Source organism: Osmerus eperlanus, chromosome 24 (assembly GCF_963692335.1).
Source record: "Osmerus eperlanus chromosome 24, fOsmEpe2.1, whole genome shotgun sequence".
Taxonomy (NCBI): domain Eukaryota; kingdom Metazoa; phylum Chordata; class Actinopteri; order Osmeriformes; family Osmeridae; genus Osmerus; species Osmerus eperlanus.
Genome location: NC_085041.1, coordinates 4,362,830 through 4,383,583, shown reverse-complemented (window position 1 = coordinate 4,383,583; position 20,754 = coordinate 4,362,830). Strand labels below are relative to the sequence as shown.

The 20,754-nt window shown below is 41.2% G+C and overlaps 3 protein-coding genes and 1 long non-coding RNA gene across 5 annotated transcripts; 2 read left to right on the top strand and 2 right to left on the bottom strand.

Annotated features, from left to right (window-relative positions):
* Positions 1-2,176: 2,176 nt before the first annotated feature.
* Positions 2,177-4,439, bottom strand: pdzk1ip1 (PDZK1 interacting protein 1). Its single transcript, XM_062450690.1, has 4 exons — positions 4,219-4,439; positions 3,620-3,728; positions 3,038-3,124; positions 2,177-2,765 (listed from the first exon to the last, which is right to left on the bottom strand). Exons 1-4 carry the CDS (start codon positions 4,280-4,282, stop codon positions 2,693-2,695), a joined length of 333 nt encoding a protein of 110 aa, XP_062306674.1. The 5' UTR covers positions 4,283-4,439; the 3' UTR covers positions 2,177-2,692.
* On the top strand, positions 2,305-8,506 carry LOC134011188 (uncharacterized). The gene is made up of 3 exons (XR_009928386.1): positions 2,305-3,137; positions 3,541-3,758; positions 8,403-8,506. It is a non-coding gene; the product is annotated as an uncharacterized LOC134011188 (long non-coding RNA).
* On the bottom strand, positions 7,817-13,137 carry tal1 (T-cell acute lymphocytic leukemia 1). Of its 2 annotated transcripts, none has more exons than XM_062450687.1 (4): positions 13,003-13,137; positions 10,777-11,413; positions 10,164-10,255; positions 7,817-9,417 (listed from the first exon to the last, which is right to left on the bottom strand). In XM_062450687.1, the coding sequence occupies exons 2-4, from the start codon at positions 11,292-11,294 to the stop codon at positions 8,984-8,986; spliced, it is 1,044 nt and encodes a 347-aa protein (XP_062306671.1). In that variant the 5' UTR covers positions 11,295-11,413; positions 13,003-13,137; the 3' UTR covers positions 7,817-8,983. The 2 variants fall into 2 exon arrangements, with proteins under 2 accessions (XP_062306671.1, XP_062306672.1); XM_062450688.1 differs by having other exon boundaries at positions 10,777-11,327; positions 13,003-13,117.
* A 4,070-nt stretch (positions 13,138-17,207) lies between these two features.
* On the top strand, positions 17,208-20,426 carry atpaf1 (ATP synthase mitochondrial F1 complex assembly factor 1). The gene is made up of 9 exons (XM_062450894.1): positions 17,208-17,439; positions 17,747-17,855; positions 18,018-18,068; positions 18,258-18,320; positions 18,434-18,484; positions 18,643-18,690; positions 19,003-19,098; positions 19,377-19,484; positions 19,754-20,426. Exons 1-9 carry the CDS (start codon positions 17,225-17,227, stop codon positions 19,934-19,936), a joined length of 924 nt encoding a protein of 307 aa, XP_062306878.1. The 5' UTR covers positions 17,208-17,224; the 3' UTR covers positions 19,937-20,426.
* The last annotated feature ends 328 nt before the right edge of the window (positions 20,427-20,754 follow it).

Genomic DNA, 20,754 nt, shown 5'->3' with positions numbered 1-20,754 from the left:
AAGGGTGCCACTTCAGCTGTAGACCGTGGAGGAACAGGAAGTCATCGTCAGATCCAGTGCCTCCTAATCACTTGTGTGAACTCTATCTCCTCTGGGTACAGTGCGCCGAACAGACAGACAGGATGTAAAATGTCCGCCAATGGACTTGAAGCAGGTACAAAAAGGGAAAGTGAGGTCACGGAATTGTGACTCGAATCTCCACATTACTTTGTCTCCGTCTTTGTGAAGGCACTTTTTTGGGGGTCTTTTTTTTCATGCAAGACTGTAAGAGCAATATGAAGGGATCGGAAGGTATGGCTCTGTATCCCTTTAGCTTAGCACGCGTCAATGGGAAAAGTACTGGTGAGGAGGTAGCAACATTAGCTGCAGCTACTGCTAATGCACACGCTTGTGAGGGCAAACCCTTTTTAGTAGTTTAGTTTTTAGTTTGTTTTTGAACCAACTAATGTCTCAGTATCTACATGCATCGGCCACCAGCAAGCCCCGTGAAGTGGATTAAGCAGTGAAAACAATTCCACCCTCTACACCCTCCCATTTTAGCACGTTAGCATGACTCAGCAGAATCTTCATCCACTTATAAAACAGCCCTACCAGTATGTCACCTGCCACCAAGTCACACTGCAGTTATTTATCATAAGCTTTCAGTGTTGTTCCACTTTGTTGTAGGAGGTTTTTGCCAAAGGTTGCCAGTTGAAAACACTCATTGGAAAAGCAGGGAGAGGAATGGCAATCTGAACATGTTTATTCAGTAAGCTCTGTTACGTCCACTAAGGTGGTTCACGGTAGAACTTTCAGAGTATGTAGGTAACACTCAGGAAGAACTCCTTGTCTGTGAATATGGTGAAAAATATTCAAGTGTCTGTTCTCAGTTCTGTGTCTCTGTGTTCTCTAACAATATTAGATGCTAACTAGTTGCCAAATATGTCCTATGTTGCTTTGTCTGAGGGGGAAATGTGTCAAGTTAGTGTCCAGTCCTGTGAAAGGAGATTACTTGGAGGATGAGAGCCTGGTGAAGTTGGCACCAGGCAGCTTAGGTTCTGGACCTGCAGTAGTGTGCGTGTGCGTGTGTGTGCGCGTGTGTGTTTGCAGCACACACACCCAGCGCTGGTACTGTGGGTTAGCGATGGGAGCTGTATGGGATGTTTGTCGGTAGGATCCTGTGGAAATATTACGATGGGAATTATTATTTGAATATGTAATCTCGTGTTGTGCTTCATAGAGGTACTAAAGGTAGATTGTCAAGTCAATCTGTGATTTTTCTTTAGTTTGTTAAAGTCAAACATTTGTGTGTGTGTGTGTGTGTGTTTCACAATTGCCCACAGTCCAGCTGTGCGATGCTTACCATGCCAAACAATGACAGGATATCCTGTCTCGGCCACGGTCAGTTGCTTGTGTCACTCCAAGCCGTCCACACTCACAGGAAGTGACATCACTGACCGCCAATGCACTGGGAAGCTCCCCGTTATTGCTACGGAGTAAGGCACACTGCATCTGTCTGGTGTATCTGTGGATGATGTTTATGTTTGTGTGTGTGTGTATGCGTGTTGATGCTGTGTGTGTGTGGAAGGTGTGTGTAGGGGTAAGGAAGACCTGGATTGTGGAGGACTACTATTATTTTGTGGAAGCTAAGTGCTGTGCTGTCGTTTTAAAGCCAGATCCCTTTAAAGGAAACCCACCCACTGCTGAAAGCCCTACTGCATACTTCTCTCTCTCTTGAATTCCTTTTCTCTTTCCCTCCCTCTCTGTTTCCTTTCTCTTTCTCTCCGTCTCTCCCTGTATGCGAGTCAGCAGTAGATGTGTGTGTGTGTGTGTGTGTGTGTGTGTGTGTACCTGTGTGTGTACCTGTGTGTGCATCCTTACGCCTTCATGCTCGTGTTTTAATCCTTATGGAGTTAGTGACACAAGCTGCAGAATTGGGTTATTGAACGTTGTCAACACTGATCCACAAAGTACCACAGCATTTTCTAATCCAAAGAACCCTTACATTTGTAGACTGTGTGTGACCAGCGATGCCGTCTTAAAATGGATAGAAAGACTGTATCTATGGAAAAGGTATGCAAATATATAGTCTGTGATCAATAATGCAAGTCTTCTCCTCTATGTATGTGTGTGTTTGTTGCTTAATTTCATATGTTTATTATTTCAGTTCTCATGATTTGTCTTAAGATCAACAATGTATGTTTTATTAAAAAAAGTACAACCCATTTGCAAAACAATTTCCGTCATGTTAACTTTGGGCTAAGGATATATATATATATATGGCCAGAAGTGAATAATTGCATGATTATTGTGATGATTCATCTGGGACAATGTTTGTGTCTGTGAGATTAATAATTACTCACATGATACTTTAAACTGGAGAAGGACAGGTGATTTGACAGGATTACCCATTAAATGTGAATAACGAAGACCAGTCTTCCTATACACCAACACATATACACTTGATGGGGTCAACTGTATACACTTCTTACAAATTTTCTTGAGGCAGTTTTAGATTTTCATACAGATTCATGCAAATATTTCTGTATCTTAAATCATTTGTCCTATCACCTTCAAGCAGTGTTGTTAAAAGTGGAGTTAGGAGATCCAGTTGTAATCTGGTGCATTCTGTTGTCCTATCATTTTATGTTGTGAAAGAGAGCTTGGCCGAAAACCAAACAGCGAAGGAGTGAACTGGATTGGTCCACGTCAGTCACATGACAGTGACTTTGTCTTCTCTGTGATCGAGAGCCAAGTTCTCATAGGCACCCTCGTGCTCAGCACTCCTGTTACGCACGCAGACACACACACACACACACACAAACAAACAACCACTGTGATTACAAAATGAAATGGTTCAGATAAGCACAGTAGTAAACTATATTGGTCTTAATAAAAAACAATATGGTCAAACCAATACAGTAGTTGTATTATACTGCACTATCTTTTAATATAAGGTTGTAATTAAGGATGTTATCAGGTTGTACGGTAATGGCTACCCCATTCTATCTTATCAGGACATTCATTTATTCCAGACAGGACTGGCAGCTTAGCTTACCTGAGCACGTTGAGAGAGGTGTCATAGGTCGCTCCGTTCGTCGTTGCGTGGTCTTCCACCATCACCGGCTCCGCTCTCATCTCTTTGCTTCACAGGTCAAGTAAGTGACAGTTATTTCTTCAGCATATTTACCGTCACACAGTAGCAATACATAAAAAGGTGTCTTCAGTGTAAAACCTACTGATCCAGAAACAGTTATTTTCTTCATTAGACATTAGTTTACAGCTAAAGGTATTAAAGAGAGATGATTATTTGAGTGTATCTAGGTCGAATTTACTACCAACGTATGGACAGAACATTAAACCAGAAGAAAGTCATTTATTTTAACACTAGTTTTATCCTCTCATCTTCTTGATTAATTCATAATTCGGGGTTCCTCCCTCTCAAAACACAAAAGTATTTTTCTTATCTTGGTCCTTGAAAAATGCTGTTTGCTGGTGAGCCTATGGCATACAGTAAGAAGCTTGCTTCATCTGAATGATCTTAATGCCAACTTCTTTCAGTCCTTCAGGTCATCTGTGACGAGCTGTTACTAAACAGGTCTCAGACCAGAGAAAGGAAGAAAAAGAGATCCTCTACTACCTGCGGTCGCACCAGGCCTTGTTGACGAGGAACGTCACGAAAACAAGGAAGAGGAAGCCAGCCACGGCGATGAAGCCCGTCAGCCACTGTGGCAGCGCCCGGCCCTCAGCTTAGCGTCAGGATGGAGGAGAGACCGTTGGTACAGCAACCACACCCACAGTACATGATGATCAACCATTCTTCCACTCTGCAGACTATCCCACATCCTAAACTTTGCCAATTTCCTGGTCTATGTACTCTGTGATTGGCGTTCTCTCTGTGGATGGTATTACTAGCATGGCTGTTGTGTTTAGGGGTTTTCCTCCAGCAGGAAGCGCTGTACAGATATAGGATTAAGAAGCTGTTGACCAGCTTTACCTCTAAAAGGAGCACATGCTGAGCTTCAAAGATGAAATAGGCTGCGCTCAGACTTAGCCGAAATGCCAAAGCCATCGAGCAATGATGGAATTGAAGGTGAGACTTTAAAAAGAAAAATAATGCCCGATCCTTCCCCCATACTGTCATTCAACCATTCACAATGTAAACAGGAAACGGTGCTGAAGAATACATCAGAGGCAGTGAAGTTTCTTTACAATAATAAGTCCATTGCGAAACCCTACCTGTCTGGGCAGTCACCACACCAAGTGTCAGCATGAGAAACAAAACAGAGTTCATTCTCCCCATGGTTTAGATCTCGGAGGAAGTCCAGTCTGCGTTTCAACATCCAAGAGGGTCAAAATTATCAACTAAACACCAACAATACCTCGGTGATCTGCTTTTCACATGAAGTGTCACAACTAAACGCAGTGTTAGTGCTGTTCTACCTCCTGACCGAAATGGTAGTTAATCCAGTTAATAGTTAACCATGCTTACTCAAACAAACCAAGATTCCATAGAAAGGTTTCAGCCGTTACCTGGAAACACTAATTGATTCACATTCATAGACCATGCATGCACTAATAAGCTTATATAACTTATATTGCTCTTACATCTTCAGGCAGTGTGTTTAAAGCATTCATAACATCACATCAATAAAGTACAGAAACCCTAATAACGATTTATTAATACCAGACTACAGTAGGTCGACATATTGTTCTAGGATTGGATGACAAAATAAACATGTTAAATGTGTGCTTCATGAGACTGGGTTAGGGGGTCAGTCTCCGGACAGATCTCCAAATAAGTCACTGCAGACCTGAGTTATAGAGTCATCTATTCAATGCTGATGATGTTATTCGCTTGTCAGCATATTAGCTGGGATAAAGATAGAGGTGCATGTAATAATTATACATTAATACATTATACATTTTTCAGACTTTGTGATATATCTGCCATTGTACACGACTGGCTAAGCAGAACTGGGGAGAAGTGGTCATCAGAAGCACTGTGGCTCATTAAGCAACACATCAGCCGACTAGCTGTTATTCAGCCCTGAGACTGTACCGAGCGCTTCTGAGGTGGCCACATGGGGCAGAGGAGGAGGGGGGGGGGGTGAACAGGCTTGATTGGAAGAGCAGATAGAGAGGAGAGGGTAACTGGGAAGGGAGGGGGGCCGGGCAGGCTGAGGGCGTGGAGCACGCCCCCTCTGGACCCTTGGGACCGCTTTTCTGAGTGAGGGGGAACGAAAGAGAGAGAGAGTGTGTGTGTGTGTGGTAGAGAGAGAGACAGAGACAGAAAAGGTGTTTACGGGATGAGAAAGAGAGAGACGGTGTTTATGTGAGAGGAACAGCAGACGTGAGAGAAGTTGGCTTCGGTGTTAATGAGGGGGCAGGGCTGGTTTAAAGAGCTTGCTAATTTAGTGTGGGTTTGGCCTACACACACACTCTCTCTCACACACATACCCCCCCCCCCCCCCCCCCCCCAACACACACACACAAACGCCTCAGGGGAGTAAGCTACTCTGATGGAGGGGCCAGATAGCAGTCCTGAGATCCACTAGCGGTCTCTCTCCCCACTGTCTCTCTGCCCGCTGAGAACCTCCCCAATCCCATGTTCTCTGGAGCCACGCAACTCCCCAATGGGCCATCGTGTCACCACAGAGAGACGAGGATAGAGAGAAGGGGAGGGGCTCCTTAATTGAATTCGCTCTCCCGCCCCCTAGTTATCTCGGTCCATAAGGGCGCGTTTTGTTATCTGCCTGTAACGCTGAGCCTCTGTCAAAGGGCTCTCCTCGGAGATCTATCAAGTGTGGGTTTACCCACTAACCTCCCAGGCTCTTCTTATGGGAAAATGGGAGATTGATGCTGGAGTTAATTAAAAAAAGACAAGGCCGTGTCACACCGCGGTTGCACTGCGCTTTCTTCGTTCTGATTGAATCCTATTCTTTCAAGTGGGAACTGGCGGCGGGAAAAGAACTCGGTACGCTTGAGTGGTCGCCACGATGATACAAGTGTAAATCAACGTGGGTTGGGTGAACCTGAACTCTTTACACCTGCCTGTTTAATTGAGTTTGAATGCAAGACACAATAATAGCTACATTACATCTTATTGTATTCAATCAGATTAAAAAAAAGATTTGGGGTAACCTATCAATGACATTAGCCTACATTTCTTTTTTTTGTCATATTACGTGTTGTTGGTCAAATATTGTGTGTTCTGCAATACAATATGTTCGTGTTCGCGGGTCATAAATGAGTGGAGATTATAAAGGACGCCCTATTGCGGTACACACGACATCCTAAACGCCGTTTAGAGTCTATCACTCCCCGATCTATCCGGAGTCCCTTAAGCGGTTGGGGGAGGTAAGATTGTGATATTACAGTTTTTCTCAATTGCTAAAACCCTTAAACCCATTGGCTGAACAAAGTTCTCAGTTGCCTGAACTCGTGTAGCTAACTGTGCAGTCTGTTGTCAATACCTTAAACCATTTCACATGGTAAAACACAATTTGCAGATCTCACTTCGACTTTTCAGTAAAACTCTAAACACATTCTCAAAGCACATTCTGCACTCTAATGCACATGTCATCCATACGGGTAAACACAAATGGCAAAAATCAAATACAAATAGAGAAAACATGTCATTGACAAAACACAACCACTCAAAATTGATTTAACTTGTTTCAAATTATGTGACACAACCAATATAAGACAGTTCAGAGAGCAAATAGGTTGTTGAAGGTGGGAAAATATTGCTTGTGATGTCGACAAAGTGCTCTGGCCTGACCCAGCCCAAAGACAAGAAGAAGCACATTGATCACATGTTTACTAATTTGATTTTTGTCCCTTTTTGTATTGTATATTGTAATACAGTGTATTGTAGGCTGTATACTGTACAATGAACAAATTGTATGGCCCTGAACATTGTGCTTTCCATTTGTTACAGTAACAGTACTGACTGCTCAATAGATTTTGACTGGTTTCAGGTTCATATCAACAAAGAACAAGAGTGAGTTGTGAGTAGTGAGATGCAGGGTACAGTACTGTATAGGGGTACAAGGAGGAGAAAGAACAAAAAAATTGCAAAGAGCAAAGCAGAGTAGTAATTTCTGATCAATTTTGAGCTGCTATGATATAACATGTTTTCGTTCATCAAAAGACAATGACATACAAATACGCTGTGTGTGTGTGTGTGTGTGTGTGTGTGTGTGTGTGTGTGTGTGTGTGTGTGTGTGTGTGAGAGAGAGAGAGACACAGAGACACAGAGACAGCATTGTGACTGTGCTGGGAATTGGAAATTAACCCTCTCTTCCACTGGGATCTGCCACCTATCCAATGGCCTTTTGATTGGCTTAGATTGTTATCAGCCATTACCACTACCAATCAACATGGAAAGATAATAGTGACCTACCAGTCCCCTGTGTACCCACATAACCCACACAACCTCCATTTTCCCACCATGAACGGGTCATGTGATGAATAGTGGTGCAACACCCTAATATGTGATCACAAATTTGGGTGTTGCACCAATGGCGTGTTCATGGTGGAAAGAGGGAGGTTATGTGGGTTCTGAGCATCTCATCTGTTCTGACATATATACCTTAACTCATGACTGTGGATTATGAAGGTGAAAAGGGTTTTAAGATGGTGGAAAATGTGCTATAGGTTAATGTGCTGTGTGCCAATATGCTGTTTTATTGCTGCTGTAATTGTAGATAAGTACATTATTATTTATGCATTACTTAAACTATACAGCAGTCCTGCACAAAATGACAGATACAAAAGCATGGATCATTGGTAGTGTACAAATCTACAAAATGGAATAGACAGGTTTGTCATAAATAGTTTTCATTCTTTTTATTTAGTGATTTTATTTAAAAAATCTGTGATATAATGCTGCAAGTATTTATAGATATATTCATCACCGAAACAAAGATTTATCTACCAATCATCACAATAAAATAATAAAATGTTTTTGATGACATACAAGAATTAAAGGTACCAATTGTGGTTACTCAATATTCTGCTGAGGAAGCAGAATTCCATCGTGTTCATACAGTGATAAAACACTTATACAATTTAATATAATTCTAGAATCTAGAGATGAGGAAACAATAAAAGAAGAAAACATAGTAATCTATGTACCTTAGTCACACGTCGAGAAAAGAAGTACAAAATTAACGTTTGTTCCATTTGAGATTTACAGGACTGTTGTGTATGTACACATGGGGTAGAATACTTGTACCTTTTCTATTGCAAGCAACTCTCACTTAATGTCTAAACAGACAAATATTATTGTGTGTGTGCCTTTTACATGAACATTTTCCTAAACGAGACATACTATTATTGTAATAACCATACAGTCTCTGTGAATATCACATTACCTTGTACACTTTCAAATGTTCAAATGCCTTTAACTCTCACAGCAGAAACAGTCATATGGAGGTCTTCTACCAGTTATCTACCAGTTATCTAACTGCTGCTCTCTGAAGGTATAACATCATTTTTGATCAATATTATTGTTTCTGGCCCAACATTCAATGAATTAAATGGACAACCACGTAAGATTTGAGGTGACAAAGGAGAAAACCGAACAGTTTACATTTGAGCAAAAAGTTTGTTCTTAAATCAGGGCAGTGTACCTTAAATAATACAATATTGTTGTATGGCAAGGCACCATACTGTACCCCATGCCTTTTTCGAAATATAATATTTTCTCTTTATGCACATCTCCATTTAAACATTTTCTGAAATCCTTTTTTGTTCTTTCAGGTGTGACTTCCACAAATCACAATCCATCAGCTACTTACAACAGCAGCAGAGACAAGCAACAGAGAACAATCTCTCCTCTGGCCTCAAAACAGCCATCAAACTCAGAGAATTTGCAAAACTGTGGATGTTCATCCACTTCCAAATACCAAACCCTCACAACAGTAGTCCAGCCGAGCCCTCCTCCACTTGTCCTCTTCTCCCCGGCCTTTGTCCTCTCCAGATCCAAAATGGCGGATCATCTCTGGTTGCCTCCTTCCAGGTGTATTCTGGAGGGATTGTGGAGGCCTCTGGCGGCGGGCAGGTGAGTCTCCACAGACGAGTCATGGTCCTCGGTGAAACTATCCGGACTGGCGTCCCCATCCAGCAGGCTCCCACAGCTAGAGTCGGGGGACAGCATGCCCTGGAGCATCTCGTCCCGGCCCTCGAGGACCCGGGGCCCCGGCGGGCCGTCCACGCCCCCCAGCACATCATCCTGGTCGCTCAGCAGCTTGGCCAGGAAGTTGATGTACTTCATAGCCAATCGGAGGATCTCGTTCTTGCTGAGCTTCTTGTCCGGAGGGTGGGTTGGGATGAGCTTGCGGAGCTCGGCGAACGCCCCGTTCACATTCTGCTGTCGCCAGCGTTCGCGGCTGTTGGTGAAGATCCGACGCACGATTTTGGGCTGCGAGCCTTGAGGGAGAAGAGGAGGGTCATGGGTCAGGTCAAGTCTTCCATTTCATGCGGTTAGCATACAGTTCAACTATTTTCACATATCTTGGTTGTGTTACAACATTCACGTTCGAAATGTACTAGTGCCATAGCCTAAGTATGTAAGGATTTAAATTAATTTGCACTTTTATAGCATGTTTATGAAGGTAGGAACAGCGACAGATATATTCCTTATAAAGCTAAAGGAATGCAGTCTGGTGGGTACTCCCAGACAACAGCCAAACCTATTTTGCAGGCGGTGCTGTGGTAACATCATGGGTTGGTTCTGTTTTCTCTCCTAACACTGTTTTCCTGGCAGACAGGCAGACACTTTGTTTACAGACAGCCTCTTGCTGTTCGTTTCAAATGTGTTGTTTCTATGAGATCTTCTACCCCTCTATACTTTTCTCTGCCCACCTCCTCTTCCAACTATGATCTTTTACATCACAGTATCTATATAATTAAATGAACTGCACCATTTGAATTCTATGAAATGTTTTGAATGTAATTTCTGTAGCCTATATGTAAATTACCTCATTTCTTTTGTACCTCCTTTTGTGGCCTATCCTTTTGTGGACTATTTATGGTTTCTGAAATGTTGCTCCCCATTATTGTTGGATGTATGAACAGGAAAGTAATAATTTTGTGTCAAATTAAGATAATCTGATTAAGAGCCAAATAGGATAGTATAAATACAAAAAAGTCTAAAACATCTAAATGTATCATACCGTCGTTGATTTCAACCTCATATGGAGCAGGTCGACGTTTCATCCTGTTGCTGGGGTACATGCCGTACTGTTCCGGTTCGCCACTGTAGCCACTGCACAGGGAATAACATTGGGTAAGTAAGTTAAATAGAAATCCGTTGGAAGGTGCTACCATTTTGTCACAGATGAGTCGTTTACATGCTTTTGTCTAACACTGGTATTTTATTCTTCGATTTCCATGAAATTCACGGTATCTTATTTTGCTTTCACTTGCAGAATATGAGATGAGATCCTGAATGTAAAACAATCTTAGTGATGTCAAACGAATGATCTGAGTGTAGACTAACACATTGTGTTGACTATCACGCTTCCTTTCACTAATGAGTGTCCTGATTCATTTATCACCAAAATTGCCTTTATTAATTAATAACAACAAAATATTTGTCCGCATGATGAAAAAATACAAATAAATAATAAGCATTGGTGAAATAGCAGCATCTATATTCTAAATCAAAACCAGGACTTTGCACAAACTGTGAAAAATAGAAACTGGCTTTTGAACAAATAACTCGAACATCCATTGAATAGCAAAGTATCAACAAGGATGCACAATAATCGAAGGATCAAATCTTACCTGTTCATGGTGGCGAGCGGTTGCGCAAGATTACTGTACAGCATTGCTCGTGCAGGGAGAGGGAACGCGGGTGGACTCAACTGCACCATTCGAGTGTCGCTCAGAGGGTCCCGGGGCGGTAAAGGCAGAGGTATCGGTGGTCTGCACAGCTCGGTGGTCTGCACCTTATGGATGCTGTGTGCCGTCTGCTCCCTGGCTTTTATATCTGCACTCCCTCCTCTCCTGGCCAATTCGATAACCGGCACTTCCTTTTTTAGGTCGCTGGCGTGGTAAGCCGTTTCCTTGGTAACGCCATTAATGATGACAGTCCCGTTGCAGTGCTCCCCGGGGACATATTCCCCTTTCCGCTCACTCACAGCAGATTCCACCGAAGCTGCCGTCGTGTTTTCCTGTGTCTCACCCGCCAGCCCCTCAGCGCTGACACGACCCATTGTGGAAGTTGGGCTGTCGTGCCATGATAACTCCTTCTCGTCCGACGGAGTGCGCGGCCTCTTCTCTGGTTTCAGTTTGTCCATCATTTCTGCTGTTTTCGATTTGCCTATGTGCGTAAACTTTTAAGAGCAATGGTTTACTACAAGAATAAAGCCAAATTCCTCTTGTCCAGTGTTACAGCTACCCTACTATTCCAGATTGTCACCTGAAAAAGAAAGACATCTTTGGGCTATCTTATTTGTATGTGTTGAACTGTGGGTTGCAGCGCACGCCCCCTTTGCGTGACACTGTCTACTTTCAGTAGCTTAATATTATGAGCCCCACCACCCCCCACAAACACACACACACAGAATGAAAAAATAATGCATGCGGTTAACTAATTTAGGATAAACTATACACTTTATGGAAATCTTGTTATGCTCCTAATGCATGACGCCACAATCTTTATTGGCTATTATAAACCATGATTTTTCATACACATTTCACCTGCGTCCTAATCTAATTGTTGATCGTTTAAAAAAAAAAAAAAAAAAAAAAAGATTGTGTCGATTTCTATTTCATTCGTTTTCTGCGTCTGTCCAATTTTTCTAATAATCCATAAACCTTGACTCCAGACAATCATCCAGCCAATGAAGGTTTTTGTGAACAGATGATTTTATGGGGACTTCGCCAGAATTAGTTATACGTGCTTCATTCCTTCTTGACCTTGATCTTATTGGCCAAATTAACTGTCGTGACTTATCATTAGCCTACACAATCATGCAGTCTTGGGGAGGCGTTTATCATCTTCCTCAACATTGTCGGTCTGTTTAACGGACGAACCGACCCTTTGTTTTAACAGACCTTTATCTCTCAGATACGTCTTCAACCTGCACGGGGCCCTAAACATGGCCAAGACCGCAGGTTATATTTCAAAACTAGAGGGAGCTATTTAAGTTATTTCATTATAGTTAATGTAAACCGATAGACTTATATACATATTTTCAGTTCTATGTTCGGGTAGTCTCATTTATTTAGGCTATACCATTCGTAGATTTGTTATTTTGTATTTTTTTCCCCTGGTCTATGCATCATTTTGTTGCCTGCCAGGCATGTTCATAGCTCAAAACAATCTCCCTGTCTCCGTGTGCTATGCAGCTTTTCAACAAATGGGTTGGGAAATATTTTAGAATAGGCTTAGTGTTTGAAAGATTATACTTTTGGTTAACCTAAAGGTCTATGTCCAATAAACATTTTAAATAGGCCTACGTCTTCTTTTTGTATCCTAGTTGTCGTTTTATTTAGTTGCAGCTGACAATAAATTCCGTGTTTGTGAACAAATTCTGATTTTGACAATATATTTAGGCTATCAGTTAACAAACATGCTGTTAAAAGCTGTCTGTTGATAGCCTATCATGAATGTAAAATAAATAGGCTGTATGGCGGTGACACGAAAATAACGTTCCTCAGGCTAATTGTGTCAATAATATAGCCCCTCTGCACTTCATCGTTTTACGTCGAAATATCCTTCTAGGCTACTTAACACATATGGTCATAGGCCTAATAGATTGTTTAATATTTAATAACATATAGTTTTGATAGTGGCATAAATGGCTGCCAAAATGATAACATTTATGGAACAAATGGGCCTTCATTTATCTTTCCGACATAGGAAACAATATTTAGCTTTTTCGAAGGAAATTGGTTATGCTCATAATCAGATCAATGGATAGCCTATCACAAAATCTCCCCCCCCCCCAAAATAACCTGACATTCCAAAGGCTGTTAGTAGGCCATAGCCCATGATTTTCTTACCGTTGCTTGAATGTTGTTGAAGGAGTATGTGTGGAGCCATTTTGTCGATGGTCATCCATGTCCGAGGTTTTAGATTCACTGAAGTGCTGTTTGGAGCTGGGAAGTGAGGTCTAGATTATTCCACATCATGTCCAGTGCTCTGCTTAGTATGGGGAGCGGAACACGTTTTCAATGTGGCCAGGGGAGATAAGCGCCCAGTTGCAGGAGCTGCTCATTCGATAAGCCCTTAAATCCATTATTTATTAAATAATTCATTATTATTAGGCTTTTTAACGAAGGCAAGAGCGGGGAAAAAATACAGACTTACATTTTAAATTGCTATGTACATAAATAAGCCTAATTCAGCGGGAAATTTGAAATCTAAAGGTCCTGAAAATAGGCTATAGGCCTAATGCAACATTAGACATGTAGCTAAATGTGCATTTCAATTAAGGGAAATAAACCTGTGCTATTTTGAAATTAGCCTTTAGCTGCTTTTTCACGAATTAAATGGAGAATGAATTGTGAAATAATGGATTTTGATTTTTTGGAAAATAACGGTAGGGATTGTCGCTTATGATATAGGCCTAGGTATGACATTATTTATATATATTTTTTACAGATAGAGAAACCGATATGCGATTAGCAAACGCTTCTTCTCAGCCTATAGGCAGTAGGCCTGTCACATGAACCTGCCTTTGGTAGGCTGTGCACGAAGGAAAATGTCAGATCACTTTGTTCTTTTTGCTCGGTGAAATCTTGAAAGGTGGTGATGATGGGGAGTGAAAACACCCCGTATCGACTGTTGGCCTATACACTGTATCTTATCCATCACGACTCTTTGGGGATTGTGTAAACAACCGTGTACATCATTTTTTATTTACGCCAAATATTTCCTTAGATGGTTATCTCCCCAATGCATAAAATACTGTCACGACCACCATCCGGTCTCTGCTCAACTCTCTCCGTACCCATGCAGTAGACCTGAAGTTAAACGTGTTTTCCGGTGTTGTGAGATCAGATGCACAGCTTTCATGAGAGGCACCCCCTCGCGGGAGCGCGCGCGAACCACTCGGAATCAAAAAGTGAAGGATTTCGTCTTGATATCGCAACCAAACGGAGGGGAGACAGATGTCTCACATTATACTTTGTTATATAATTCAAAAGAAGAATGTCGGTTATCTGTGTAAATAACAGATATTATTCTCAACACAAAATCCTCAAAATTCGTCATTCAAACCGTATTGTAACGAACGCGAACCAACATTTTTGCTCACATTGCTCTTCTTACTAATGTATAGGTTCAAAGGCATTTTTTATTTTAATGCAGTTAGCCTGCTCGTAGAGTGGGCTACTCAGACAGGTCAAAAACAACAGCCTTCTGATCCAGAATATCAGCTGTTCTGAAAACGGACCAAAGGTTCACATGCCTATAGCCTAAAAAAGTACTAAAACCTCTATGCATCAACATCAAAAGAAATGTTCTCACCATCAAATCCTTTTTTGATATAGGAAATATTACTCTTATTGTTTAAGTCAATGAAATAAATGAAACAATAAAACATAATAATCCCCCACCTACCATGGACTATTCAGTTTTCAGACCTGTCCAACCTATACATACACATGTATTGGTATTAAATGCATGCTATTAAATGTACACAATGCTGGGGTTGAAGGAAAGAAACGTATGCGTAAATGCCATGCACCCCCTGCTAACTCTGACTAGGAAAGTGTTACATGCCTGAAACTCACTTTGGTTACACATACTCCCTCAGTGTACAATAAGAATCATTTGATGATGGGATATACAGAGCAGACAATAAAGGGGGTGCATTTCATGGCAGGCTTGTTGTATTCCTTCTTGCCACGAAATGCACCCCCTGCTAACTCTGACTAGGAAAGTGTTACATGCCTGAATCTTACTCTGGTTACACATACTAGTCCCCTCAGTGTACAGTAAGAATCATTTGATGATGGGATATACAGAGCAGACAATAGAGGGGGTGCATTTCATGGCAGGCTTGTTGTATTCCTTCTTGCCACGAAATGCACCCCCTGCTAACCCTGACTAGGAAAGTGTTACATGCCTAAAACTTACTGTGGTTACTCATACTAGTGCCCTCAGTGTACAGTAAGAATCATTTGATGATGGGATATACAGAGCAGACAATAGAGGGGGTGCATTTCATGGCAGGCTTGTTGTATTCCTTCTTGCCATGAAATGCACCCCCTGCTAACTCTGACTAGGAAAGTGTTACATGCCTGAAACTTACTCTGGTTATATGTACTAGCCCCATCTTGTGCAATGCACACACTCACCAAACTCAATCATGTAGGTAATCCCCAAATAGAAAGGAAGCCTTTGTTCCACGAAAGTATTATTTTTAATTTAACCCTTGTGCTGCCTTCGGGTCACAACGACCCATCGTTGTGCTGTGACAACTTTACCCAATATTAAAACAAATAAAAAGCATTTTGTTTTAACCTTCACGCTGTGGGGGGTGTGAGACAGCCCGACGGTTAAAAGAAAATGCTACACTTTATTTTTGTATGAGGTAAAGTTGTCGCATTTCGTGGCAAGAAGGAATACTGCCATTAAATGCACCCCCTCTAATGTCTGTTCTGTATATCCCAGCATCAAATGATTCTTACTGTACACTGAGGGGACTACTAGAGTAACCAGAGTAAGTTTCATGCATGTGACACTTTCCTAGTCAGAGTTAGCAGGGGGTGAATGGCATTTACATCAAATGGAAAACAAGGCCTGCCATGTGAAATGCTCTCCCCCGCATACGTTTCTTCCCTTCTACCCCAGCATCATGTACATTTCATAGCATACATTGAATATCAATACATGTGTATGTATAGGTTTGACAGGTCTGAAAACAGAATAGTCCAGGTGGGGGATTATTATGTAATTTTTTCATGTATTTCATTGACTTAAACAATAACAGTAATATTTCCTATATTAAAAAAGGATTTGATGGTGAGAACATTTTTTTTGATGTTGATGCATAGAGGTTTTAGTACTTGTCTTTTGTTGGCTATAGGCATGTGAACCTTTGGTCCGTCTTCAGGACAGATGATATTCTGGATCAGAAGGCTGTTGTCTGAGTAGCCCACCCTACGCGCAGGCTAACTGCATTCAAATCTCATGCCTTTGAACCTATGCATTAGTAAGAAGAGCAATGTGAAATACTTTGAACCTGCTCAACAAAATACATTTCCTTTGGTAGCCTAATCATAGCTGGTGTATATTTACTCAGAATACGATGTCGTGGAGCAAGAATGTTGGTTCGCGTTCGTTACTATACGATTTGAATTTTGAGGATTTTGTGTTGAGAATAACATCTGTAATTTACACACATTCTTTTTTTGAATTATATAACAAAGAAAGTATAATGTGAGACATCTGTTCGCACAACACCGGCTAGCTAGGCTAGGTTCGAGCCATGGACAGCCTACTCTTAGTTTATGGTCTGTAACCCCAGTAGTTTAATCGAGCCTTTAGCGTCCTCTGTAGTCCTTGTATCGTTATTACACCGAAGTGGATGGCACAAAGACAAGATGTAGGCTACAGTAAACTGATATTAAATCGGATGCCCCCCCCCCCCCCCCAAAAAAAATAACCCATTGGAAGGGACATAAACACAATGTCGGCCTATGCATGTAGGCTATCTGTTGTAAATACACTGGATGTGGACAAAAAAAAGTATTTGCCTGATGAATTTTCATGGAAAATTGAGTATATCACATTGAAAATAATGTCTTGATTTTCTGTTTGTTTACTATAGAGATCATTGTGAAACAAACACCTAAGTTGTTTATAATGTACATTTTTTATATTATCAATGCCATTAAGTAGTAGGCCTACACTCTAGTGGTGACAGTGGAGAACTCCCATTTGCCATAGGATGAGAATATTGCAAAAAAAAAAAAACGACTTTGCTTTTTGAGTCATTGTAAATTGTCATGTGTTAGGCCTATATAACTTAAATTACTGCAAGATTCCTTTGGTGGCAATGAATTAATTAAAGAAATAATAACACACATCAAAATTATAGCCTACATAGCCGGTTCAATCTACTCGTTTGATTCAACGGCTTTCATGTCGGAAGATGATTCTATACACTTTTTCAGTTCTCACATCATCCCTTGTCTCGTAGCACCGCAATGCTTATGTAGACTACGGCTCGCCTCGGAACATATATGTCGTTTTCTTCTACCCGGAACATTATAGATGTGCGACAAAGGCAGTGGAAACATGGCGGCGGCCTTAGTCCAAATGTCATGTTTGTATCGTGGGATGTTAGCCGTCAGGGCGACGGGAATCAGACCGTTCATTCCAGGGTTGGTGCCCTCGCAGTTTAGAGCTTTTTCAGTGAAGAAAGAACCAGACCTGGAGGATAACCCGTATTACAATAAATATCAGGAAAAGATCAACAAACTGCGCCGGTGAGCAAAGTCAACTGCCTCGATTGAATGCGACAGGGTAGCTAAATCTAGCGAGGCTGTTCTTACATTCGATCTTTCCCCGTCCTGTTGTCACTCCCAGATACAGCGTTGGCAATGGCATGTTATCTCAGGTAGCAATTTAGCTAGATTTAATATTGGACTGTTTGAAACATGGGTGTAGCCTACTGTAACAATGTAGTTCCCGAGGGTAAACTGCAGCATATTGGATTCTGATGGTCGTCGGTTTCGTGTAGGTGTAATGAATGTGACTGGGTAACATCAGCTTAATTTAACCTTTCGTTTTCAGTGCCAAACCCCAGGAGTTCAAAACTCGGCTACAAAAAAGAGATGAAGTCAGGAAAGAGCCACTTGGACACTCCAAACAAGCAGAGTTCATAAAACTCATGGAGGACGAGGTATCGCTGCAGTAGAATACTAAAAATGTGTACAAATAGCGTGTGAGCAGTGGGTAAATGAACGAAGCTTGTTGGATGAGATGCCTTACAGTTTGCCCACTTGAGAAGAGAATTTATTCTTGTTTTACATTAAAATAAATCACCTAAATGTTTTATTTACAGCTGGAAAAACGTGACAAGCAACCAGCCGGCTCTGGATTCACCAAAGACAAGGTAACTTGTTTTTTTCTTAGGTCAGATTCCTTTTTTCCACCAAGATCATCGTCTCTCATCCACCAACCACATTTTTAAGATTGATTCATTCAGCACCAGCCAATGCTTGACTCTGCTTTGCTTTACGACCAAGCCACATATTAAGATAAATTATCCCCTTTTTATGACATGATATTTTTTTCTTTTTAGAGCCTTGGATCCATCATAAATCTAGAGCTGATCAAGGATAACTCAGGCGATGAGATTGGTGAGGTATGTGCACTTGCATGTTTTGACAAAATATTTCACATAAATCATAAAAATCTTCTATTGTTTTCTATCACAGCTGTGCCATGAAAGTGCTCCATTTTGTATTGTCCTTCTAGATCTGGATGAGATATCATGCCACAAAGGACACTATTAGTGCTGTCATACCAGTAAGTTTTCTTAATGTAATATACTTCATATCATAATGTACTCTACTTCATAACAAACTATAATTATTTCCATATCATTATCAGTGTGTTCATTTCAAATAAATCAATCTAATGCTCTTCCGAGGTCAAGTATGTCATTTGTTTTGTTTGTGTTTAAGGATCAGATTTTTGAGTTGATGTTCAACAGAGCCAAGACATGCCCCACGGTAAGGGTCATTCTTCAACATCAGTAATCTTCTTTATTGGCTGAGAGTATTTAAATGCAGAAGTATCTGATCTTTTGAAAGACACAACCATTAAGGGTTGTCAATTAATTCAATAAATCCATCTCTTGCAATTACACGGGTTCCTCTTCGGGGTTAGCTTGTGTAGTTGGCATTCAGTCACTCAACATTCTCACAGGAGTGTTATTTGACGACATGTTCATAAGCAAAACAACAACAACAAAATTCAAGCAAAGCTTGATGAATCATTCTGAAAAAGCTGGTTGTTAAGCAGCTTATTATCCCTGTGTGCAGTTCCTGTATGCGTTGCCCCAGAAGGAGGGTTATGAGTTTTTCCTGGGACAGTGGTCTGGATATCAGTTCCATTTCACATCATTGATCAATGTCCAGGTAATCATACAGCCCTCTATCTTCCAAAAATATTGTAGATGCCCGACAACTTCAACAGAATGTACAGTTTACTCATATATTGTTTATGTACACCAGCACTATGACATAACAGGTTGGGTGCCAGGTACTCTTATTGTAATCTTGTAGATCCTATTTCTTAATATCGATACTATGTTATTACAGCTAGACTTGCCTAACCATACCCTTTTCAGAGAGGACCATAATGTTCAACTGCTCTTGTGAGTGTGAACTCACTCTAGTTTTGTTGACCTCCCCAGACCATGGGTGAGAACGCTCCCAGTCAACTGATTCTCTACCACTACCCAGATCTGCAGAAAGACAAGGGCATAGTGCTCATGACAGCCGAGATGGACCCCAAGTTCATCGTAAGTCTTTCCCAGAAAATCTGTCTGTAGAGCCTGCCTAGGCCTTTTCACTCATGTAAAATTAGAACATTTGAATTTAGCAGACACTTATCTAAAGCCATGTACATTTTGGGGATTGGGGGATTTGAACTTGTGACCTCTTCATCTGTCAGAACTCTACTACTAAGCTATACCCATTCTTAAGGCTTTTGTATTGCTTATATCTCTTTGTGATATTGATATTACTTTTTATATGGTTCTGACATATTTGAAACCTAATATTCTTTCAGACCGTACACCAGGCCCAGTGTCTGGCCAATCAACTCCAACTGTTCTACGCAACCAAGCGGCAGCAGACCTTCCAGTTGGTTGAGAGCTTCAACCACAAACCAGCCGATTTCAGGCACATGTCTGTGATAGCTGAGCTTGAGCTAAGTGGCATCGGTCCCACGGTCGTCGCGGCTAACTCCTAGATCAAGATGGGAATCAGGACTGTAAAATTGAGCACCAATATGCCGTGGCGTAAGAAATCACAAAGGAATGCTAGCACAGTTTTTTTTTTGGAAACTGTAGCCCGTGTGATCCCCTTGTTGAGGACTGGTAGGACATCACAGGCTTAAATATACTTAATCATCCTTTTAAGTTATATGGTCAAAATGATGAATGGAAATTAATCCCCAAACATTATTTGTCTAATTAAATATGTGCTTTTTATTCCCTGTCCATCATATTGTAGTACTTTTGCCACTGGTCTCTATGAAAACCTGGTGCTATCAGAACAGATTCGGTTTCAGTATGGCTTAAACCCATTCATATTCTGTGTAATATACTGTACATACCTGATAATACCTGATAATACCTTTAAGTTGACTGTCCAAGCTCAATTTGTTTTTTCAAGGAGAGTATGAACATCTCAGTGGATAGAAATGGTCAAATGTGAAATACAGAGTTGGTGGAAGGACATGTTGTCTCTTGAATGTGTACTTTGTTTATTCGGGTGTGCTTGTTAAACCCAACATGTTAAGATGATCAATGTCACAAACTGGCCATTTAGGCATTTTAATGTGGCATATTTTAGACATATGTTGGCTGTGCAGGGTATTGCAATCTAGTTATGTAATTTACCCCTAGAGACCGGAGACTATTAATATATTTGCATTTTTTCTAAAGAAATGATTACAAGCGCCACTGACCCGCTTGTGAGTCATTCAACTGATAAAAATGAGCGTTCTGCTATACTGCAATCTGATAGGCCGGCCACTGTCATGCACACAGAGCCACCGTCTGGTTA

Bases quoted from the DNA above. Each gene is read 5' to 3' on its own strand.
- atpaf1 (XM_062450894.1), top strand. From the start codon at position 17,225: ATGTGCGACAAAGGCAGTGGAAACATGGCGGCGGCCTTAGTCCAAATG. The intron at 17,856-18,017 runs GTATCGCTGCAG...TTTTATTTACAG, and splicing joins TAAAACTCATGGAGGACGAG to CTGGAAAAACGTGACAAGCA. The intron at 19,099-19,376 runs GTAATCATACAG...TGACCTCCCCAG, and splicing joins CATCATTGATCAATGTCCAG to ACCATGGGTGAGAACGCTCC.
- tal1 (XM_062450687.1), bottom strand. From the start codon at position 11,294: ATGATGGACAAACTGAAACCAGAGAAGAGGCCGCGCACTCCGTCGGAC. The intron at 10,256-10,776 runs GTAAGATTTGAT...TTCCCTGTGCAG, and splicing joins CCGCTCGCCACCATGAACAG to TGGCTACAGTGGCGAACCGG. The intron at 9,418-10,163 runs GTATGATACATT...TTCTCCCTCAAG, and splicing joins TGAGGTTGAAATCAACGACG to GCTCGCAGCCCAAAATCGTG.
- pdzk1ip1 (XM_062450690.1), bottom strand. From the start codon at position 4,282: ATGGGGAGAATGAACTCTGTTTTGTTTCTCATGCTGACACTTGGTGTG. The intron at 3,125-3,619 runs GTAGTAGAGGAT...TGACCTGTGAAG, and splicing joins AAGGCCTGGTGCGACCGCAG to CAAAGAGATGAGAGCGGAGC. The intron at 2,766-3,037 runs GTAAGCTAAGCT...CGTGCGTAACAG, and splicing joins ACCTCTCTCAACGTGCTCAG to GAGTGCTGAGCACGAGGGTG.